The sequence below is a fragment of the Carassius gibelio genome, chromosome B22 (assembly GCF_023724105.1).
Source record: "Carassius gibelio isolate Cgi1373 ecotype wild population from Czech Republic chromosome B22, carGib1.2-hapl.c, whole genome shotgun sequence".
In the NCBI taxonomy this organism is placed as follows: Eukaryota; Metazoa; Chordata; class Actinopteri; order Cypriniformes; family Cyprinidae; genus Carassius; species Carassius gibelio.
The window spans coordinates 13,346,941-13,363,631 of NC_068417.1; the positions used below are offsets into that span (position 1 = coordinate 13,346,941).

The 16,691-nt window shown below is 36.6% G+C and overlaps 1 protein-coding gene across 1 annotated transcript; it reads right to left on the reverse strand.

Moving 5' to 3' along the window:
• Positions 1-221: 221 nt before the first annotated feature.
• LOC127988027 (uncharacterized) lies at positions 222-11,615 on the reverse strand. Its single transcript, XM_052590523.1, has 8 exons — positions 10,716-11,615; positions 8,663-10,124; positions 6,980-7,297; positions 6,332-6,367; positions 5,575-5,751; positions 4,412-4,540; positions 367-413; positions 222-281 (listed from the first exon to the last, which is right to left on the reverse strand). Exons 2-8 carry the CDS (start codon positions 8,697-8,699, stop codon positions 222-224), a joined length of 804 nt encoding a protein of 267 aa, XP_052446483.1. The 5' UTR covers positions 8,700-10,124; positions 10,716-11,615.
• Positions 11,616-16,691: the final 5,076 nt, after the last annotated feature.

Consider the following 16,691-nt stretch of genomic DNA (forward strand, 5'->3'; position numbering starts at 1 on the left):
TTAATTTCCACTAAGTAAAAGGCACCCTTTTCTTGGCTGATGCAAGGTCAAAGATAGTGTTGAGATATTCTGCCCGAAAAGGCATAAAATAATTGTTTTACCGAGGTTGTTACAGACTTTTGAGTTAGGCCTCTAGTTCATCAGCTCTGACACAAATCTTTTTTTAATAAAATTTATATTACAAAAATAGGCACCATGATTGTATTGCTCCTGTAAGAACCTCACACAGTGTTCAGTAGGCAGTTGAGCAGCTCTTTGAACTGGTAACTGCTCAGATTAACCTGAGGGGAAAAAAATAGAAAGATTAGCACAATTAACACTCTTCAACTGTTCAGAAAAGCAGATTTAAACTGGAGACAAACATACTTTTCTTAAAGTCCGGGCGATTATTTCCATCACACAGTGATGACATTCTGCAATACAAACACATCAGGAAAAAGCAATTAAATGACATGAAATGAAACTAAAATACAGCACAGCCCAACATGCATTTAAAAAATAAAAAAAGACAAGAAATGTAAGGAAACAGATCATGTGAAGTAGTGAGCATTCAGCTTACTCCTTATACGCCCCACAGCTCTCCATCTCCCTCCTCAGCTGAAATGCAAGAACTTGGAAGTAAAATGTTACATGTTAAACTTTGCACTGTTACAAAAAAAAAGAACTACATTCACTTTAGCAAATTTCAACAACTAAGACATTCAGCGGTAGAAACAAGCATTCCGAATGAAAAACAATAAATACCAAATGTAGAAGTTCTATCACTGAACACACATTTGTGAACTGTGATTAAAATACAATTCAGATGATGAACACCTGCTTGTGCAGCTGTCAGTAACGGTCACAAAATATACTATAAAACCATACATATATATATATATATATATAAAAAACATATTTGGCATTTTGTAGCTGGATCTGTCCACTGTGTCTTTCAGTGCACTTCTTTTTAGTTCCTGAGAGTTTGGAGGATGACAAGGATAACATTTACATCCACCCAAACAATCTGTTAGCAATTGTTACAATGTTAACAATGGCTCAAATGGATGGCGAAACCTTCCTGTAAACACGTTAAACAATCCAAAAGAGCTTGTTCTCACTGAAAGACAGGTCAGAGTAGTGTAGAACTGAAATAACCTGGGCCCGGTTCCCCAAAACGTTCTTATCGCTAAGTAGTTCTTAACCTATTACTTAACCTCTCTCTTAACCTTATGGCACGATTCCCGACACGTTCATACGCTAAGTAGATCTTCAGTAAGTCTTACTTTCGTAAGGTTGGTCTGGACCATTCATAAGCTCTCTCTTAGCGTTATTTGAGCTCATGACACTACTGTACAGCAGTCTTTAGAAACCAGCGCAGCGAAGTACAAGTCAGACTATGGTATGTTGACAATATTGTGGCTCAACAATGATTTTATGTTATTTTTTAAGATTCATAATAAATTATGTTCGCAATGGATACAGGCCTATTTATGAAGTTGACTTTATGTGGTATCAGAACTAATATGGTGGTAATTAGCCAAGGCTTTTTCGTAATATAATTAAAGCGAATTGGCAATACATTTTTTCATAATTAAAATCTGGCAAACAATTTGGCTCTAAATGGCTAAGATCTATAAATGGGTAATCATGGTTGTGTCCAGTAAGCGACCATAGCAGCGATCCAACATGTCCTTGTATTGAATCAAAGACGGAGCCGGACGCGGAGCCGTTTAGTCCATGTCAATTTTTTTATTCGGCAAAACTTAAGCCCTTCTGACATTTTGCCTGACGTGGCTCTATAAAAAAAATAAAAAAATAAAAAAATCACCTCCCAAGACAACTCACTATGGAGCTGCTGGACCTTCTCAGACCTGCGCTTGCCAGCCTAATGCAGCGGAATTTTGCTTTAAGCCCTGGAGTCCAGCTGCTTGCAGCGCTAGGTTTTTTTTTTTTGCTACAGAGAGATTCATCGAGGTCGTGGGAGAGGGCTACGGTCTAATCAAGACCTCGGTGTGGAGGAACTTCCTCTGACGAGAGGCTTGGTGCCCTTTTTTACATTGCTTCCCCATCATATTCTGTATCTAACTCTCTCTCTCTCTGTTCATTGTAGATAGGTTGCTTTTTATTTAAAACAAACCAATTGCAATCAATACTGCATTAAACAGAAGTAACTGCAGCTGCTTGCCAATCAATTCTGATTGTAAAGTACCTTAGCACTAATATAAAAGTGTATTATATTATTTTTTATAAGTCGTTAAACCCATGTCAAGAAGCGCCACAAGAGGCACAACGGGATAAGAAGGGTGGATGATTAGCGAGGGATACCCAGTTCGTCTATCGGTCACAACATATCGTGTGAACATATTATTGACCATTTGATAATTAAATTTATAGTCTATATTCTACTGATAACTTAAAATATGTTAAAATAAATGTTACTTTAATAATTTTAGGAATATTTCATTAGCATAGAATGTGTTGTCTTTCTTAACGCTGTATTGCACCTTCGCGTGAAGTGGAAAATCGATTCATGAGCAATCGATGCCAACTAATTCAGCACCCTCACTTTGGACAGCGCTCTTGTTACGTCGGACGTAAGAGGCAGCATGCTAAGAGCTTCCTAAGGGACACTTCGGGGAACACACTTAGGAATATAAACAACTTTGATAAGATATATCTTTCGAGGTCTTCTTAGCGCGCTAAGAGGGAGCGTTACCGGGAAACCGGGCCCTGATCTACAGGATCAAAAGATGTCAGATTCAGAAACATGAGTGTGGAATGAATGGTGTCTTTTGAATGTCAGTTTGCTCATTAAGATCTTATGAACTGGTCAGTAAATGAGACTGCAATAAACATTTGCAAAAAAAAAAAAAAAAAAAGCTTTTTCAAAATGTCAGCTTTTTTTTGTTCTCAAGGCAAAAATGATACTTGCGGCAGCTCGAGTGACCCATCACAGAGAATTTCAGAATTCGTGTGAACCTTTTTTTCTCCCGTGTTCTCAGAAGATGGTCATCACAGTTTGTTAAACTTCTACTGTAGTGAATGGGACAAAATAATAATAATAAATGATCCCATTTGCTCCACAATGTCATTTCTATGACTTCACTTCAAAGGAAAAGGATATTTTGCTTAAAAATGGTTTGGACTAGAAATTTCATGTTGCTGGTGTTGATGCAGGTTACTGATTACTGTGATATCCCAATAGGCACAGTCTGATCAGTAGTTGACTCATTAGATTTTTGCTTAGTAAGAAGAAGATTGAAGATTTAATGATTCAGGAGTCCCCTGAAAGAAAGAAAACAGAACCACAGAAGGTGAAACTAATGATCAGGATTGATGATCCAGGTCCACAAACACAAAAATGTCTTCATACATCTGATGTTTGCTCAATGTAAAGATCTGTGTTCTTCATTTTTGATGTTAAACTTCACAAGCGTGGTTCTCTCTTAAATAAGTCAATTATTATAAATGTATATCAATTATTCTATAAGTATTTTTTTTTTCATGCACAAAACTTAGACAAACATTATGTAATAATCTCATAGATGAGAGCTGTAGTAAAATCAGTTTTTTTTGTGTGTGTGCTTAGTACCTTACCTCCCTAGGATTGTCCTGTGGTGCCTGTTTAAACAATAAAACAAAATCTTACTTCAGTCATTTGATATAAAAAGACACTTCAATTTGTATTGATATTTTCATACATTAAAAATCATATTCACATTCTGTAAGATTAGCTGTGTGTAATACTTGCCTTCTTGTTTTGGTTTTGTACTTCTCTTGCGGCAACAGTAAATCACAACTGCTACTGCAGCTATGAGCAGAACAACAACAACAGCACCTCCAATAACAGCAGCATTCGTTCCTGCTCCAGCAGTTGAAGGTGGACCTGGATTTCAAACAGCCAAAGACAGACGGTCATTATTATCAGAGATCAACTGAAAATTGTGCTTTCAGTAATAAGTTGTTCGAAATAGAACCCAATGGATTTTAAAGCAACATCAGCTAAATCTGTGACTCTCACAGTAAAATTTACCAATAAACAATGTTTTTTTTTTCTTATAATTAACAATGGACTTCAAAACTGTAAAATTCATGAAGTGACAAATACCAATGTGACACATTGATATGCATTTGAAGATGACAGACGATCAACAATGAAACCATGTAGTGGGATGATTTTAGTATTTCAAACTGTTTTCTAAAATTGCGCAAAGGAAAAGTCACTTGATGAATAAATTATACTCACTAACAACATGAAAAGTGACAGTGAAGTTCCTAACGATGCTGACTCTGCTGCTGTTGATCTGTAGCTGATATTCTCCAGAGTCAATGTTTGTGATGTTCATGATGGTCAGAGATCCAGTCTGATGATCCAGCTTCAGTCTGTCTCTGAATCTCTCTTTACACTGAACATCTGTACAGATCTTACTCTGATCTCCAGCGATGAGAATGTCATTAAAATGCCACGTCATCACATCGTTTGGGTTTTTTATTACATCAGTATATAAAGTGACATTTCCTCCCTCCTTCATTTCATCTAGTTTAAGGGCAGGAACAACTGAAACAAACCAAAAGCTGCTTTAAGGAATTTTTAAGGGGTAAAGTAACATAACATGAGAACTGAGAATATGAAAGCGATAAGACATGCTTTCTGGACTTTCTTTCTGAAAAGTAACATTTATCCAGAGTTTGTGCTATTAAACATATTTGACATCAAATCTTCTATAGTTTGGATTCCCGGGCCCGTATTCTTAAAGATTCTAAGAATCCTCTCAGAGAGCTCCTAATTTAAACATTTCTTAGCTTAAAAGTGATTCAAATGTGATCCGAGAGCAACTCTGAGCGAGGAAAGACAAAGACTTTTATCTTAGTGAGGAGGCGGGGCTGAGCCTGTTCCTGGCTATGGCACAGTCTTTTGAAGATGGTGATTGGCTGGTTGTCCAGGAATGACATTTCTGTGCGGTGTCAGAGATGTTTCTAATAAGATCGGTCACAAACATGATCCCTGCACGATCTAATGTGTAGCGTTTTCTTTCATTCTTAGAGGATCCACTCAGATTTCTGAGAATTTTCTTAGAATTTTGTTACTAGGAGCAACTTTTCATGAATACGGGCCCTGACGAACTAAAAAACATCTTTAGAAGATTAAAAGGTAGATTTGATGAATGATAATAGAAGGTTATCAGAGATAATATATATATAAAAAAAAGAGGAAAAAAAAGAAACTGAATATAAGCAAACTGACATAACAGAGCTAACCAAAAGAAAATCATTCTAAAGTAAAGCTGTATTTAAATCTACAAATTACAATTTAACAGTAAATGTGTTTTTTTATGAAATTATCTGTGAATTAATAATACGAAAATATCACTAACCATATGAAAACATGAATATGAATGACTAAACATATGAAGACTTTTTTTAAACATAATGACTCACCATGGATGGCAAAATAGAATTTTTTTGGAACGCTGTTGCTTTTACTGTTGATCAGTAGTGTATATTCTCCAGCATCAGTGGTTGTGATGTTCCTGATGGTCAGAGATCCAGTCTGATGATCCAGCTTCAGTCTGTCTCTGAATCTCTCAGTACCTTCATTACACTGAACATCTGTACAGATAAAACTGAGATCTCCAGTGATTTCAGCGATGAGAGTGTCATTGAAATACCATTTAATGCTGTCTTGTTGGTTTGTTTTAACACCAGTGTGTAGAGAGACTGATTCTCCCTCCTTCACTGACACTCCATCTGCAGCAACACCACACACACCTGAAGAAGAAAAAACAGACAATCATAAGCAAATAAAAATGAAACAAGGAAGTGTTGAAAAAGGATTTTATAAAGATGATAATGATTACAGGTAAATAAATATGTACATGTTTATAATGTAACGCATACAAACAAACAGAATGATAATTAAATTAAAATTAAATTATCATTAGATCTAATGCATTATCATTAAAACATTAGATGGTGTTAAAATAAACCAACAGGGATCGTGCAGGGATCATGTTTACAGGGGAAGTCATGGCCTAATGGTAAGAGAGTCAGACTCCCAATCGAAAGGTTGTGAGTTCGAGTCTCGGGCCGGCAGGAATTGAAGGTGGGGGGGGAGTGCATGTACAGTTCTCTCTCCACCCTCAATACCATGACTTAGGTGTCCTTGAGCAAGGCATCGAACCCCCAACTGCTCCCCGGGCGCCGCAGCATAAATGATGAACACTGCTCCGGGTGTGTGTTCACAGTGTGTGTGTGTGTGTGTTCACTGCTCTGTGTGTGTGCACTTTGGATGGGTTAAATGCAGATCACTTTACTTTTACAGTGTGGAAAGTAAAAGAATCTCTCTCACTCAAAAACACTGACACTCCATCTTTACTGTAAAAACCTGAAAAAGACACAAACGGTTCATTAGGTTTTATAATAAACAGTTTTGCCAATAATAAACAATATTGCTAATAAAATGTTTATTATGTACTTGTTACTTGTTCTATTTTCCATCAGATTAAGGTACAATATCATGTTTTTCTACAAAATACTTTTTTTTTTTTTTACTCTTACCGTTCCTCCATAAATAACATGTTTTCATTTACATTTTTACACATTTGGCAGAAGCATCCACTGCTATCACTTTCACAAAACCATTATTACCTTCTAATATAATCACTGGAATAACCAACATGGCAAGAGATAAGTCACCCATGGTTTTCAAAAAATAATTATTGGCATACACGATTACTAAAGATGATTTAGAAAGGACAGAATTAGAGAATTTCTATGGAAATATTGGTGATGTCTGGTATGTGGTGTGCAGAGCGTTTTAATATTTCATTTGCATTGTGACTTTAACACAATACACAACACTGTCGATCTAATGGGGATAGTGGGGGTGGGGGGTGATTTGTGTTATTTTAATCATTTAATCATGTATTTTTTTTACATTACCCCACAAATTATAGGATTTTAATGTAGAAGACTTGATTTACTACATAAAACTCACCTTGAACGGTAACCCTGAAGATCTTTTCACTTTTACTGTTTTTTTCATTGATGACAAGTTGATATTCTCCAGAGTCTGTTGTTCTGATGTTCCTGATGGTCAGAGATCCAGTCTGATGATCCAGCTTCAGTCTGTTTTTGAAGCTCTCAGGACACTGAACATCTGTACAGATCTTACTCTGAGCTCCATTGATTTCAGCGATGCGAGTGTCACTGAAATACCATCTAATATCTTGTTGGTTAATTTCAACACCAGTGTTTAGAGAGACTGAATCTCCCTCCTTCACTGGCACTACATCTGCAGCAACATCAGACAGACCTGAAGAAGAAACAGACAACCATAAGCCAATAAAAATGAAACAAGGAAGTGTTGAAAAAGGATATTATAAAGATGATAATGATTATAGGTAAATAAATATGTACATGTTTATAGTGTAACGCATACAAACAAACAGCAGAAGTACATCGCTGACTTCCACATTCACTCATCAGAAAAACATGAGTCTTATAGATGATCTTAATGAACTTATGCAGTTTCTTTTTCATCATGAAAACTGTAAACTTTTTTTTACTGTCCTTAACATTAATCAGATAACAGATATTTGCAAAACAGTTCAAGACAAAATAACATAACACAAATGAATAGTTAGAAAATAGAATGGAAAAGTTTCCAAGCCTGATACTTTATTATGTTGTTGTCTGGATATTCAATGGAGATTGATTTGTGATAGTTGCTCATAAAGCCAATTGTTTGTCTTATGTAGAAGTTGACTTTCTTGAGCACCAGTCAATTTTTCCATCAGTGTGATCCCGATTTTTTTTTTTTTATTACATTTTGCATTTTGTTTTCAAAGGGTTTTGTAAACTTGTCATCTTCCTATCTGTACATTCACGCAGTCAACAATTTTCGAATTCAACTTCATAATTAATATCAGCCATTCTGAAAAGTTGAAGTGTTTTTCGTACTTTATTCTACCATGCTCCACATCACAATGAGGAGATTTTCTACCGAATGTTGTTTTAAATCCTACTATTTTAATCTCCCACGAAAATATTGTTTAAATTTACATTTGTATTCGCTCAGGGACACATTGGTGTCTCAGTTGATTCGAACCTCTCACACCAAAAGGCATGCGTCTTATAAACTGCGCCAACCCCACCCAAAAACCAAAATCGCATGAACTACGCATTCACAGGGACATTTTCAAAAGTTCTATACATGATTTATACTATTCTGTTCTCTAGACTGTTTCAAATGCAACACTACCCTATTCTAACCTATTATTTATTTTCGATAACGCCTTCGGAAAATGGGCCTAGTCTCCAAGCCGTGTAAGTTACCTACGTCACAACCGTTGTTCGACTTTATTATCGACAAACAGCGAGATTTATTTTAAATAAATGACACGCATAGTTAAGCAAACGCACACACTCCACAATACAAATGGTAAATGTAGCCTATTTCTGTCAATAATAAAGCGATTAGACATTAACATATTGACAAGAGGCCCAACATTATAAATTTTAACACAAATCACGCTCTCCTATCCTAGCATACATTGACAGCTTCTGTTTTGTCCCACAAAGCTCGCTGCCTATGTGTGAGACTGCTTTGACTGAAACTTGATGTTTTTAAGCTTTCAAACTTTGCCAGATACAGAGAAACTATACACAAATAACTTACCGCACCACAACACGGACAAAATGAAGTGACTATTCATTTTTACACAGATTGTTATATGAAAAAGCGATCTGTTATTCCGATTCTTTAATGTCGAAGTCAAGTTTTTTATTTTTTTAGCGAAGCTACATTTTGGGCCAAGCCTCCACAAGTAGGTATCGCTGCAGCCCGGAGACCTCCAAGTGGGAGGAGCTTTTGCCGCAAGTGGGCTGGACTTCACGGAGAGCTCCAAGTGGGAGGAACTTTTGCCGCTAGTGGGCGGGACTTTACAAATGGGCGGGGTTTAAGCGGAAATTTCACATTGCGTCATTGCCGGGGTGCCCGCGAATGAGGAGGGCATAAAGTAGCGATACTAATGAAAAACAGATTTATTGTTTTTCATTGTAGTTTACATTTTATTAACAAGAGGTTATATAATTTTGTGACAGCTGCAAACATTCAAGTATATTAAATTATATAAATTTTATAATTATATCAGTATCAAGAAAATGAATGAGTAATTTAGAGCAATAAAATGTTTACTGTATGTTAATGTTTTTCTTTAATGCAAGTTTGAAATCTGAGGGAGAAATTATATTGTTTAGATTGTTACAACCCCCTTGGCTCTAGGTGAAACAACATTATAAAAAGCAGTAAATGTACAAATAAACATTTAATTAAAAAAAAAAAAGAAAAAAAAATCTAAATAGTAATACAAGAATTAATAATAATAAAAATAAACATTCCAAGACTTAAGAGGAAAATATTATTGGTACCAAAGTCCAATTTAAGACACTCTTTTCCCCATCTCCTTTTTATCACCAACTCAATCACAGGTAACACTCCACACCATTAAAAATTCAAGTTTTATTTGTTATATGACATGCAAAAAGCAGTGAAATGTAGGTCTGGCATACTCTTTTTAGACTGTGCAAAAAAAATAAAATAATGAAACAACAGGAAAAAATATACTGTATAAAATATACACCATATACTGTATTAAACTACTACACAGATGATTTGTAGAGATGCTACATAGAAACTGCTACACAGATGATGTGCAGAGATGTAGACAATGTGCAGTGAGGATGAGTTGCATAGTTAGGTTGTCAAAAAAGCAGTGTGCAGAGAGTTATTGGGTAGCCCTAAACAACCAGTCTATAAAGTTCAGTGTGTTTAATGTCCATGTTTAGTCGTCTGATAACATGAGGGAAGAAACTCCTCCTGAGCCTATCTGTTTTTGCCATCAGACTGCAGAAGCGTCTGTCTGACTGTAGCAGATGAAACAGTGGATTTCCAGGGTGCGTGGGGTCTTTAAGGATCTTAACAGTCCTAGATTTACATCTTCTGGTGTGGATGTCTTGCAGAGAGGGGAGAGATGTTCTGGAGATGCGTTCAGCTACTCTTTGCAGGGCATTTGAAGGTATTGAAGCTGCTCACTCTCTCCACTGGGGTCCCGTTAATGATGATTGGGGTAGATCCACTACTGCCTCAAATAGAAAAGAGTTATTGTAAAATATTATTACAATTTACAATATTACTTTTTCTACTGCATTTCTGAACAAATAAATGAAGGCCTGGTGAGCATCAGACTTCAAAACCATTACAAAATCTGTCCAACCCCAAACAGTCCTGTAGAACAGATATTTAAGGAACCTGAGGTTTTAACCAGCTTGATTTTTATCAGCATTGGAACACTTTGCTGCTGCTTTCACTCCAAGGCTATGGATTATATTTTTACTGGAATGAAGTGTCATTAATCACTAAACATTCAGTCCAATGACATCCTAAAATAATTCACTGTTGACAAGTTAACATTAACTAAAGTACAATGCACATTTATGTGAGACTTCTACAGAATGTAATGTCATTTACATTCCATCATTTGTCATTTAGGACAGTCTCGGACCATACCCCTGGAGCAATTTTAGGGACAAGCGCTGTTGCAAATGTCCACCTTTAAAGTATGAACATAATTTATCCACACAAAGACCCACATACACACACATTAGTCAAAAATCTTCAGAAAAAATAAATGACACATCTTGATGCATAGAAAGAACAAAAAACAGTTTACAGGAAAGTGATCCTTTGGGTTTGCAGAGAGAGGCGGTAACCAGGTCACTGAAATGTAACTTCTGGCCACCCAGACTTGAACTTTCTGTAACACAAAGTTTACACATAAGGTTTTTGTTTGTTTGTGTTTCCTACAATGACAAAATTAATTCTACACCTGTTGATATGTAATGCATGGTAGTGGACACTGCAGTTAGCCTCATATATCCACTGTTATGATTATTAAATTGAAAAATGAATTTGGTAATTAAACCAAATGTTTCAATTGCATTACATTATTTGTATTAACGTTACACGTAAAAATAGATAACATTTTAAAAATATAACAGCAGGTTTTGAAACAATGACCAGCTTTGTTAAAGTCAAGCATTATCAGTTAGGAGAAGACTCATGTAAAGACTATTGTAACGAAGACTCATTCTTATGGAACACTGTACTAAATCTATTAATAGTTATTGATCGCTTAAATATCAGTGCAGTTATAATACATAGGCCTGCATATTTTACGTAACGTTAGTAACAATGCTTGCTTATGGTCTTCAGTGTCCGTAATCTGCAGCGTAAATCCTATTTGTATTGCAGAAATATTTAGCAGAAAAGGGTAACAGACACAATAAAGATGTAATTTATCTGTGCTGCTAATGCTGTCTTAACGTGCTCTCGGAATAATCGTAAATATGAGCTTTGAAGGTAAAAACTGCACATGAATGTCCTCCAATTTTCAAACTTGAATGCAATGAGCTTGTAATCATGATTTAACTACGTCAAGACTAAAACATCTACCGCCAAGATACTGCACTTTTTCACAACTTGTAATACGTTGTACAACTCTAAACTTACCCCTTCAAATTCCTCTTTCTTGACGCTGAAAAGCCTTGGGAAGTTGACGTCGTCTTTTTTTCTTTTTTCTTTTTTTTTTTTTTTTGGTGGGGTGGGGGGGGGGGATTCGCAGCGTGCATTAACCCTGTGATATTAAATAAACCAATTAAAAGGCTCTGGAGGTTTGTACAGCCCACTTGGAGCTGAAGTCCCACCCATTTGGAGCTGACCCGCCCATTTGGAGCTGGCTCCGACCTCCGTTTATACCTATCTCAGCCTCCAAGCCTCCGCTGCATCTTCTTCTTTGATTTTAATGGCGGGTTGCGAACCAACTTCCAAGGTGCATACCGCCACCTACTGTGATGGGGTGTGTAAATAATGAATAACCCTCCTTTTTTTTTTTTTTTTTTTTTTTTTTCAGTTTTTTTTTTTTTTTTTTTTTTTTTTATTAAATGCTTGTTGAAGATAACAGCAAAACATACAAAAAATATATATATATAAAAAAAAAACACAAAAACATTAACAACAATCATTGTCATTACATTACAACCATACACCAGAGACCCTCAGTCCAGAATAAGTTTCTTCAGTCTTTCAGTCCAGATTAAGTGCTAAATCCTTAAACACAGCCACTGTTCTCATAGCTTTTAAGTTTTTAGATAACTCAATAGACTCAAAATACATCTTCATTTCATGTTTAAATCTCAAAAAAAGAGGATTGCATTTAGAAAATTTACATTTGTGAATGTAAAATTTAGCTAACAGAAAAATAAGATTTATAAAATAAATATCACTTTTCTTTTCACCTTCATGAAAACCAAAAACGACATTTCTATATGTTAATTCAAAGTTAGGATTCACATAACATTTGATAAAATCACAAATGTCACACCAAAATGTCATTGTGAAAGAGCAGTTCCAAAATAAATGTAAAGTAGTTTCAGGCTTCTCTGAACAAAAAGAACATAGGGTATCAATGTCATTCTTAAGTCTTTTGAGAAAGCACTTAACTGGGTAAAACCTATGAATTAATTTAAAGCTAATTTCTCTCGTTTTGTTAGTTATCAGGTATTTGTGAGGTAATTGAATAACCCTCCTATATCCTATAGAGGGTTTTCACCAACGTCACGTTCTGGGCGGTAACCCGGATGCGCGGCCATTGTGGAGGTACTCGGTGTAAAAAAACTGAACGGAGTACAATGGAGTATAGTGCGCTTTGGATACTTTAAGTGAATGTAGCCATGTCTAAACAACTGAAAAGTTCAACAAAACGTGCCCAAGATGCAAAGGCATGTAGGGAAGGACTTGGACCACAAGAAAAGGCGCGATATTTCGAGAAATTACGATTTATTGGCGATGCTGATCCCTACGAGTTAGCTCCCTCTTCTTGGATCCGTGACGACCCGGTGATTCTTCCTTCATATTCATATTCTTCCTTGCATATCCCGATATAGTCAACTACCTGGTTTTCTCACCGAGCCCATACACAGCGGAAGACCTTAAATCCTACAAGGGTTTGGAGGCTTATAACCAGATGGTGTGTGGATGGGTGAGGGAGACGCAGTACCAAGTTATCAACGACCGTTGTATTGTAAAGGCCAAAGTAAGTAATGCAATAACGTCTTTAATGAACCTATACTTAACTGTATGATATCATTGCAATACTCAAGGTGTAGCCAAGTGACTCTCAATCATGTTTTTTTTTTTCATTTCAAAGACTCCCAGTTTGCTATCTACACTGTACACTATCTGAGTTAGTTTCATAGTATTTTATTCTATCATATAAATGCACATGTACAATCTGACACCCCAAAAAAAACACACACTATTATTCTCGAGCTGTCTTATTAGTACAACCTGAAACACGGCAATAATTAACCATTTTCCTTGACGACGTTCGGGATATACTTCAGTGCCAGTGATTTGTTGTGATGCGGAGTGCCTCCAACATGGCCGACTTCCGGTCTGATGACGCGCCGTGAAAACCCTCTATTATATAGACCACTAGCGTTATTCTTAATAAATCTCATGACTGCATGCATTTGTTTCCTTGAATTTGGACCATCATTTAATAAGCTAGTTATATTAAATTCCTGGCATCCTACTGCTTGTAATTCTTCCTTAAGAATCCTCCTTTGTATTTCATATGTCTTGCATTTCTGCATAACATGCTCTACAGTTTCATACACTGAACAGACATCACATAGACCTGTGTCATGTTTCCCTATATGTGTAAAGTGCGATTTAGATTTGAATGCCCTGTTCGTAAATGTGTGAAAATAACTTGTTCTTTTCTACTTAAGTTGTGAATTATTTTGCTTTTCTTTATGGATTTTTGAACCTTGTAATAGTGGCGACCTGTATGACATGAGTCCCACACTGTCTGCCATTTCCTATCGCATGCTTCTGAAATTAAATGTTTTCCTTCTGATCTACTGAGTGCAATCTTTATTTTTGGTTCTTTCATTTTAATTGATTCTTTGGCAATCTTGTCTGCTTCCTCGTTACCTTGAATTCCCACGTGTGCTGGTACCCACATACATTTAATTATTATTCTTATCTGTCGTAAACCGTATAACCTTATCATGATTTTAGTTAAAATGTCAGTTCTATTTGTTTCCAATGATTGTAGCTCACACTGAATCAGAACATATTACTTTATCCGGTCTAACTTCATACACCCACTGTAGTGCCATTAAAATAGCTATCATCTCTGCTGTATATAATGATGCACCATCTGTTATCCTTCCAGCCTTCCTCACCTCAAACTCTGGAACAGAGAATGCAGCCCCTTGTTCTTCCAGTCTCTTTACTCTTTGACCCATCTGTATAAATCTGAAGAAACGTGTAGTATGATTTTTTTTATATGCTCATATACATATGTAATTAAACTAACTGCTTCATTTATTTCCCTTCTGTTCTCCTGTAATTTTATGTCTATTTACGGTTGATCTATTATCCAGGGTGGAATTGGGGATACTACCACTACTGGAGCAAATGATATCGACTCCATAGCCCAGCTTCATTAACCAACTCCTTTATTTTCCATGCAAAGCCTTTACCAGTTGCATATAAAATTTCCCAGCAACCATTCAGAACTTCTCTTACAGGATGACTATCTTTTTGTCCTTGTTGGTTTACACAAGACAGCAGCAGCAACTTTCTCCTGCACACTCACTGAAGCTAAGCAGGGTTGAGTCGGGTCAGTACCTGGATGGGAGATGTCCTGAGAAGAGCAGGTTACTCTGGAGCTGTTAGTGAGACCAGCAGAGAGAGCTCATTCTGTGCTCTCAGTGGCAACTAATAAACAATACTGTAAAAAATGCTGCGTATTTATTATGAACCACAGAGTCTTTGTCTGAAAGATTAGGGGTATAAAATAGTCTCTACATTACCTGCACCCACCCACCCACCAAATCATTGCAGGTAGTTACTGTAGTTCAACATAACAAGTGACATAATAGTTTATTGAGTTCTTACAACCTTCATGGAACCCCATATTATAGTGTTTTACATTTTTTTTTATTTAATGTGCAACATAGCCTGCTATTCTGATACAAAAAGGTCAAACTTTAAGGTCAAACAAACTCTGAATATATTGAAAGTGAAAGTAACGTCACATGCTCAGAATTCATGCTCTGCATTTAACCCATCCAAAGTGCGCACACACAGCAGCGAAAACATGGTGCAGTGGGCATCATTTATGCTGCGGCGCCCTGGGAGTAGTTGGGGGTTCAGTGCCTTCGGCCTAAGTCGTGGTATTTATTGCCAGCCCAAGACTCAAACCCACAACCTTATGGTTAGGAGTCAAACTCTCTAACCACCAGGCCACAACTTGCCATGTGTTTTTGAATCAGTAGTGAGTTTGACCCTTTCAGTAAAGATCATTAAGTTGAAAATAGTTCCAATAGCATTGAATTGGTTAAAAAAATGAAAACTCATCTTTAGGTATAGAGGTAAAGTGTATGGACATGTATGTGCAACATAATGAACACCACACAACCCACATCCTTCACTGCCTCTTCCTCAAAGCATATAGGCAAAAACTCTTTTTTTAAAGGTCACCTTTTTTTGTTTTTGAAGCTTTGATTGTGTTTACAGTGAACAATATAACATGTGTTCATGTTTTGTGTGAAAAAAAAAAACATTATTTTTCACACAATTCACCTATCAGTATACCACTGTTTTCACTGTCATAAAAACGGGCCGATGACTTCCTTGTTCTATGAAGTCCCTCCTTCAGAAATACGTAACAAGCTCTGATTGTGCCAGCGGTACCTGTGCTGTGATTCGACAGCAGCTTAGCGCAGGCTACCCTCCTGGAAACGCGTTTGGACTAGTTTTGGACTAGTTTTGAGAAGCAAGTGGGCAGGATTTGTTTTGAAAACCTGGCAATCCTGATCTGAACGCACGTGCTGGAGAGTTTATAATCACAGAAGCATTTTTAATGAACGAGATGCGCATGAAAGTTGCCTTACCATCTAGTTAACAAAGCTAAACAGTGTTGCCCTTTGTGTAATAAGTTACTGAAACTGTTAAACGCACCAACTTAAATAATAAAATACACTTACCGGTTGTGGTCCATAAACAACGCATTCTCCAGACAAAGAGGGAACTGCTCCATCTTTCAAGAATAATGTTTGTGCGAATCCGGCATTAAACTGATTGAGATTGAGCAAGCTGTCCTCAGCAAAATGTGCTGCACATAGTTTTACATGTGGATTATAATTTTCGGGAACCGAGTTAAACATAAATTGTAACCATTAATCTCCAAGTACAGCGTCCCTGAGAAGGCCGTACAAAGATGATTGGACTCTGAGATGAAAAAAAACAGCGTTTTTATGACATGGCGAACACAAACGCAGCTCTTCCTCTTCTCCGTAGGAGTGCAACAAGGCCACGCCCCCCTTTTATGTGTATTCCTGTGGGTGGAGGTTAGTCAAAAAACTGTTTTAGTGACGTCATTACTGCAGGAACTAGAGGGCTGTAGTCTTCTGTTAAATCAAATATCTCGCTTGGCATTGAACTTTGAGCTTTACAATTTTACAGATATTATTTATACTCTAACAACAACATTACACACTAACTAAAGTTTAAAACATGGGATCACGAAGAACATGACCTTTAAAGTAAACTCTGCTTTACTGAACAAGTTGCT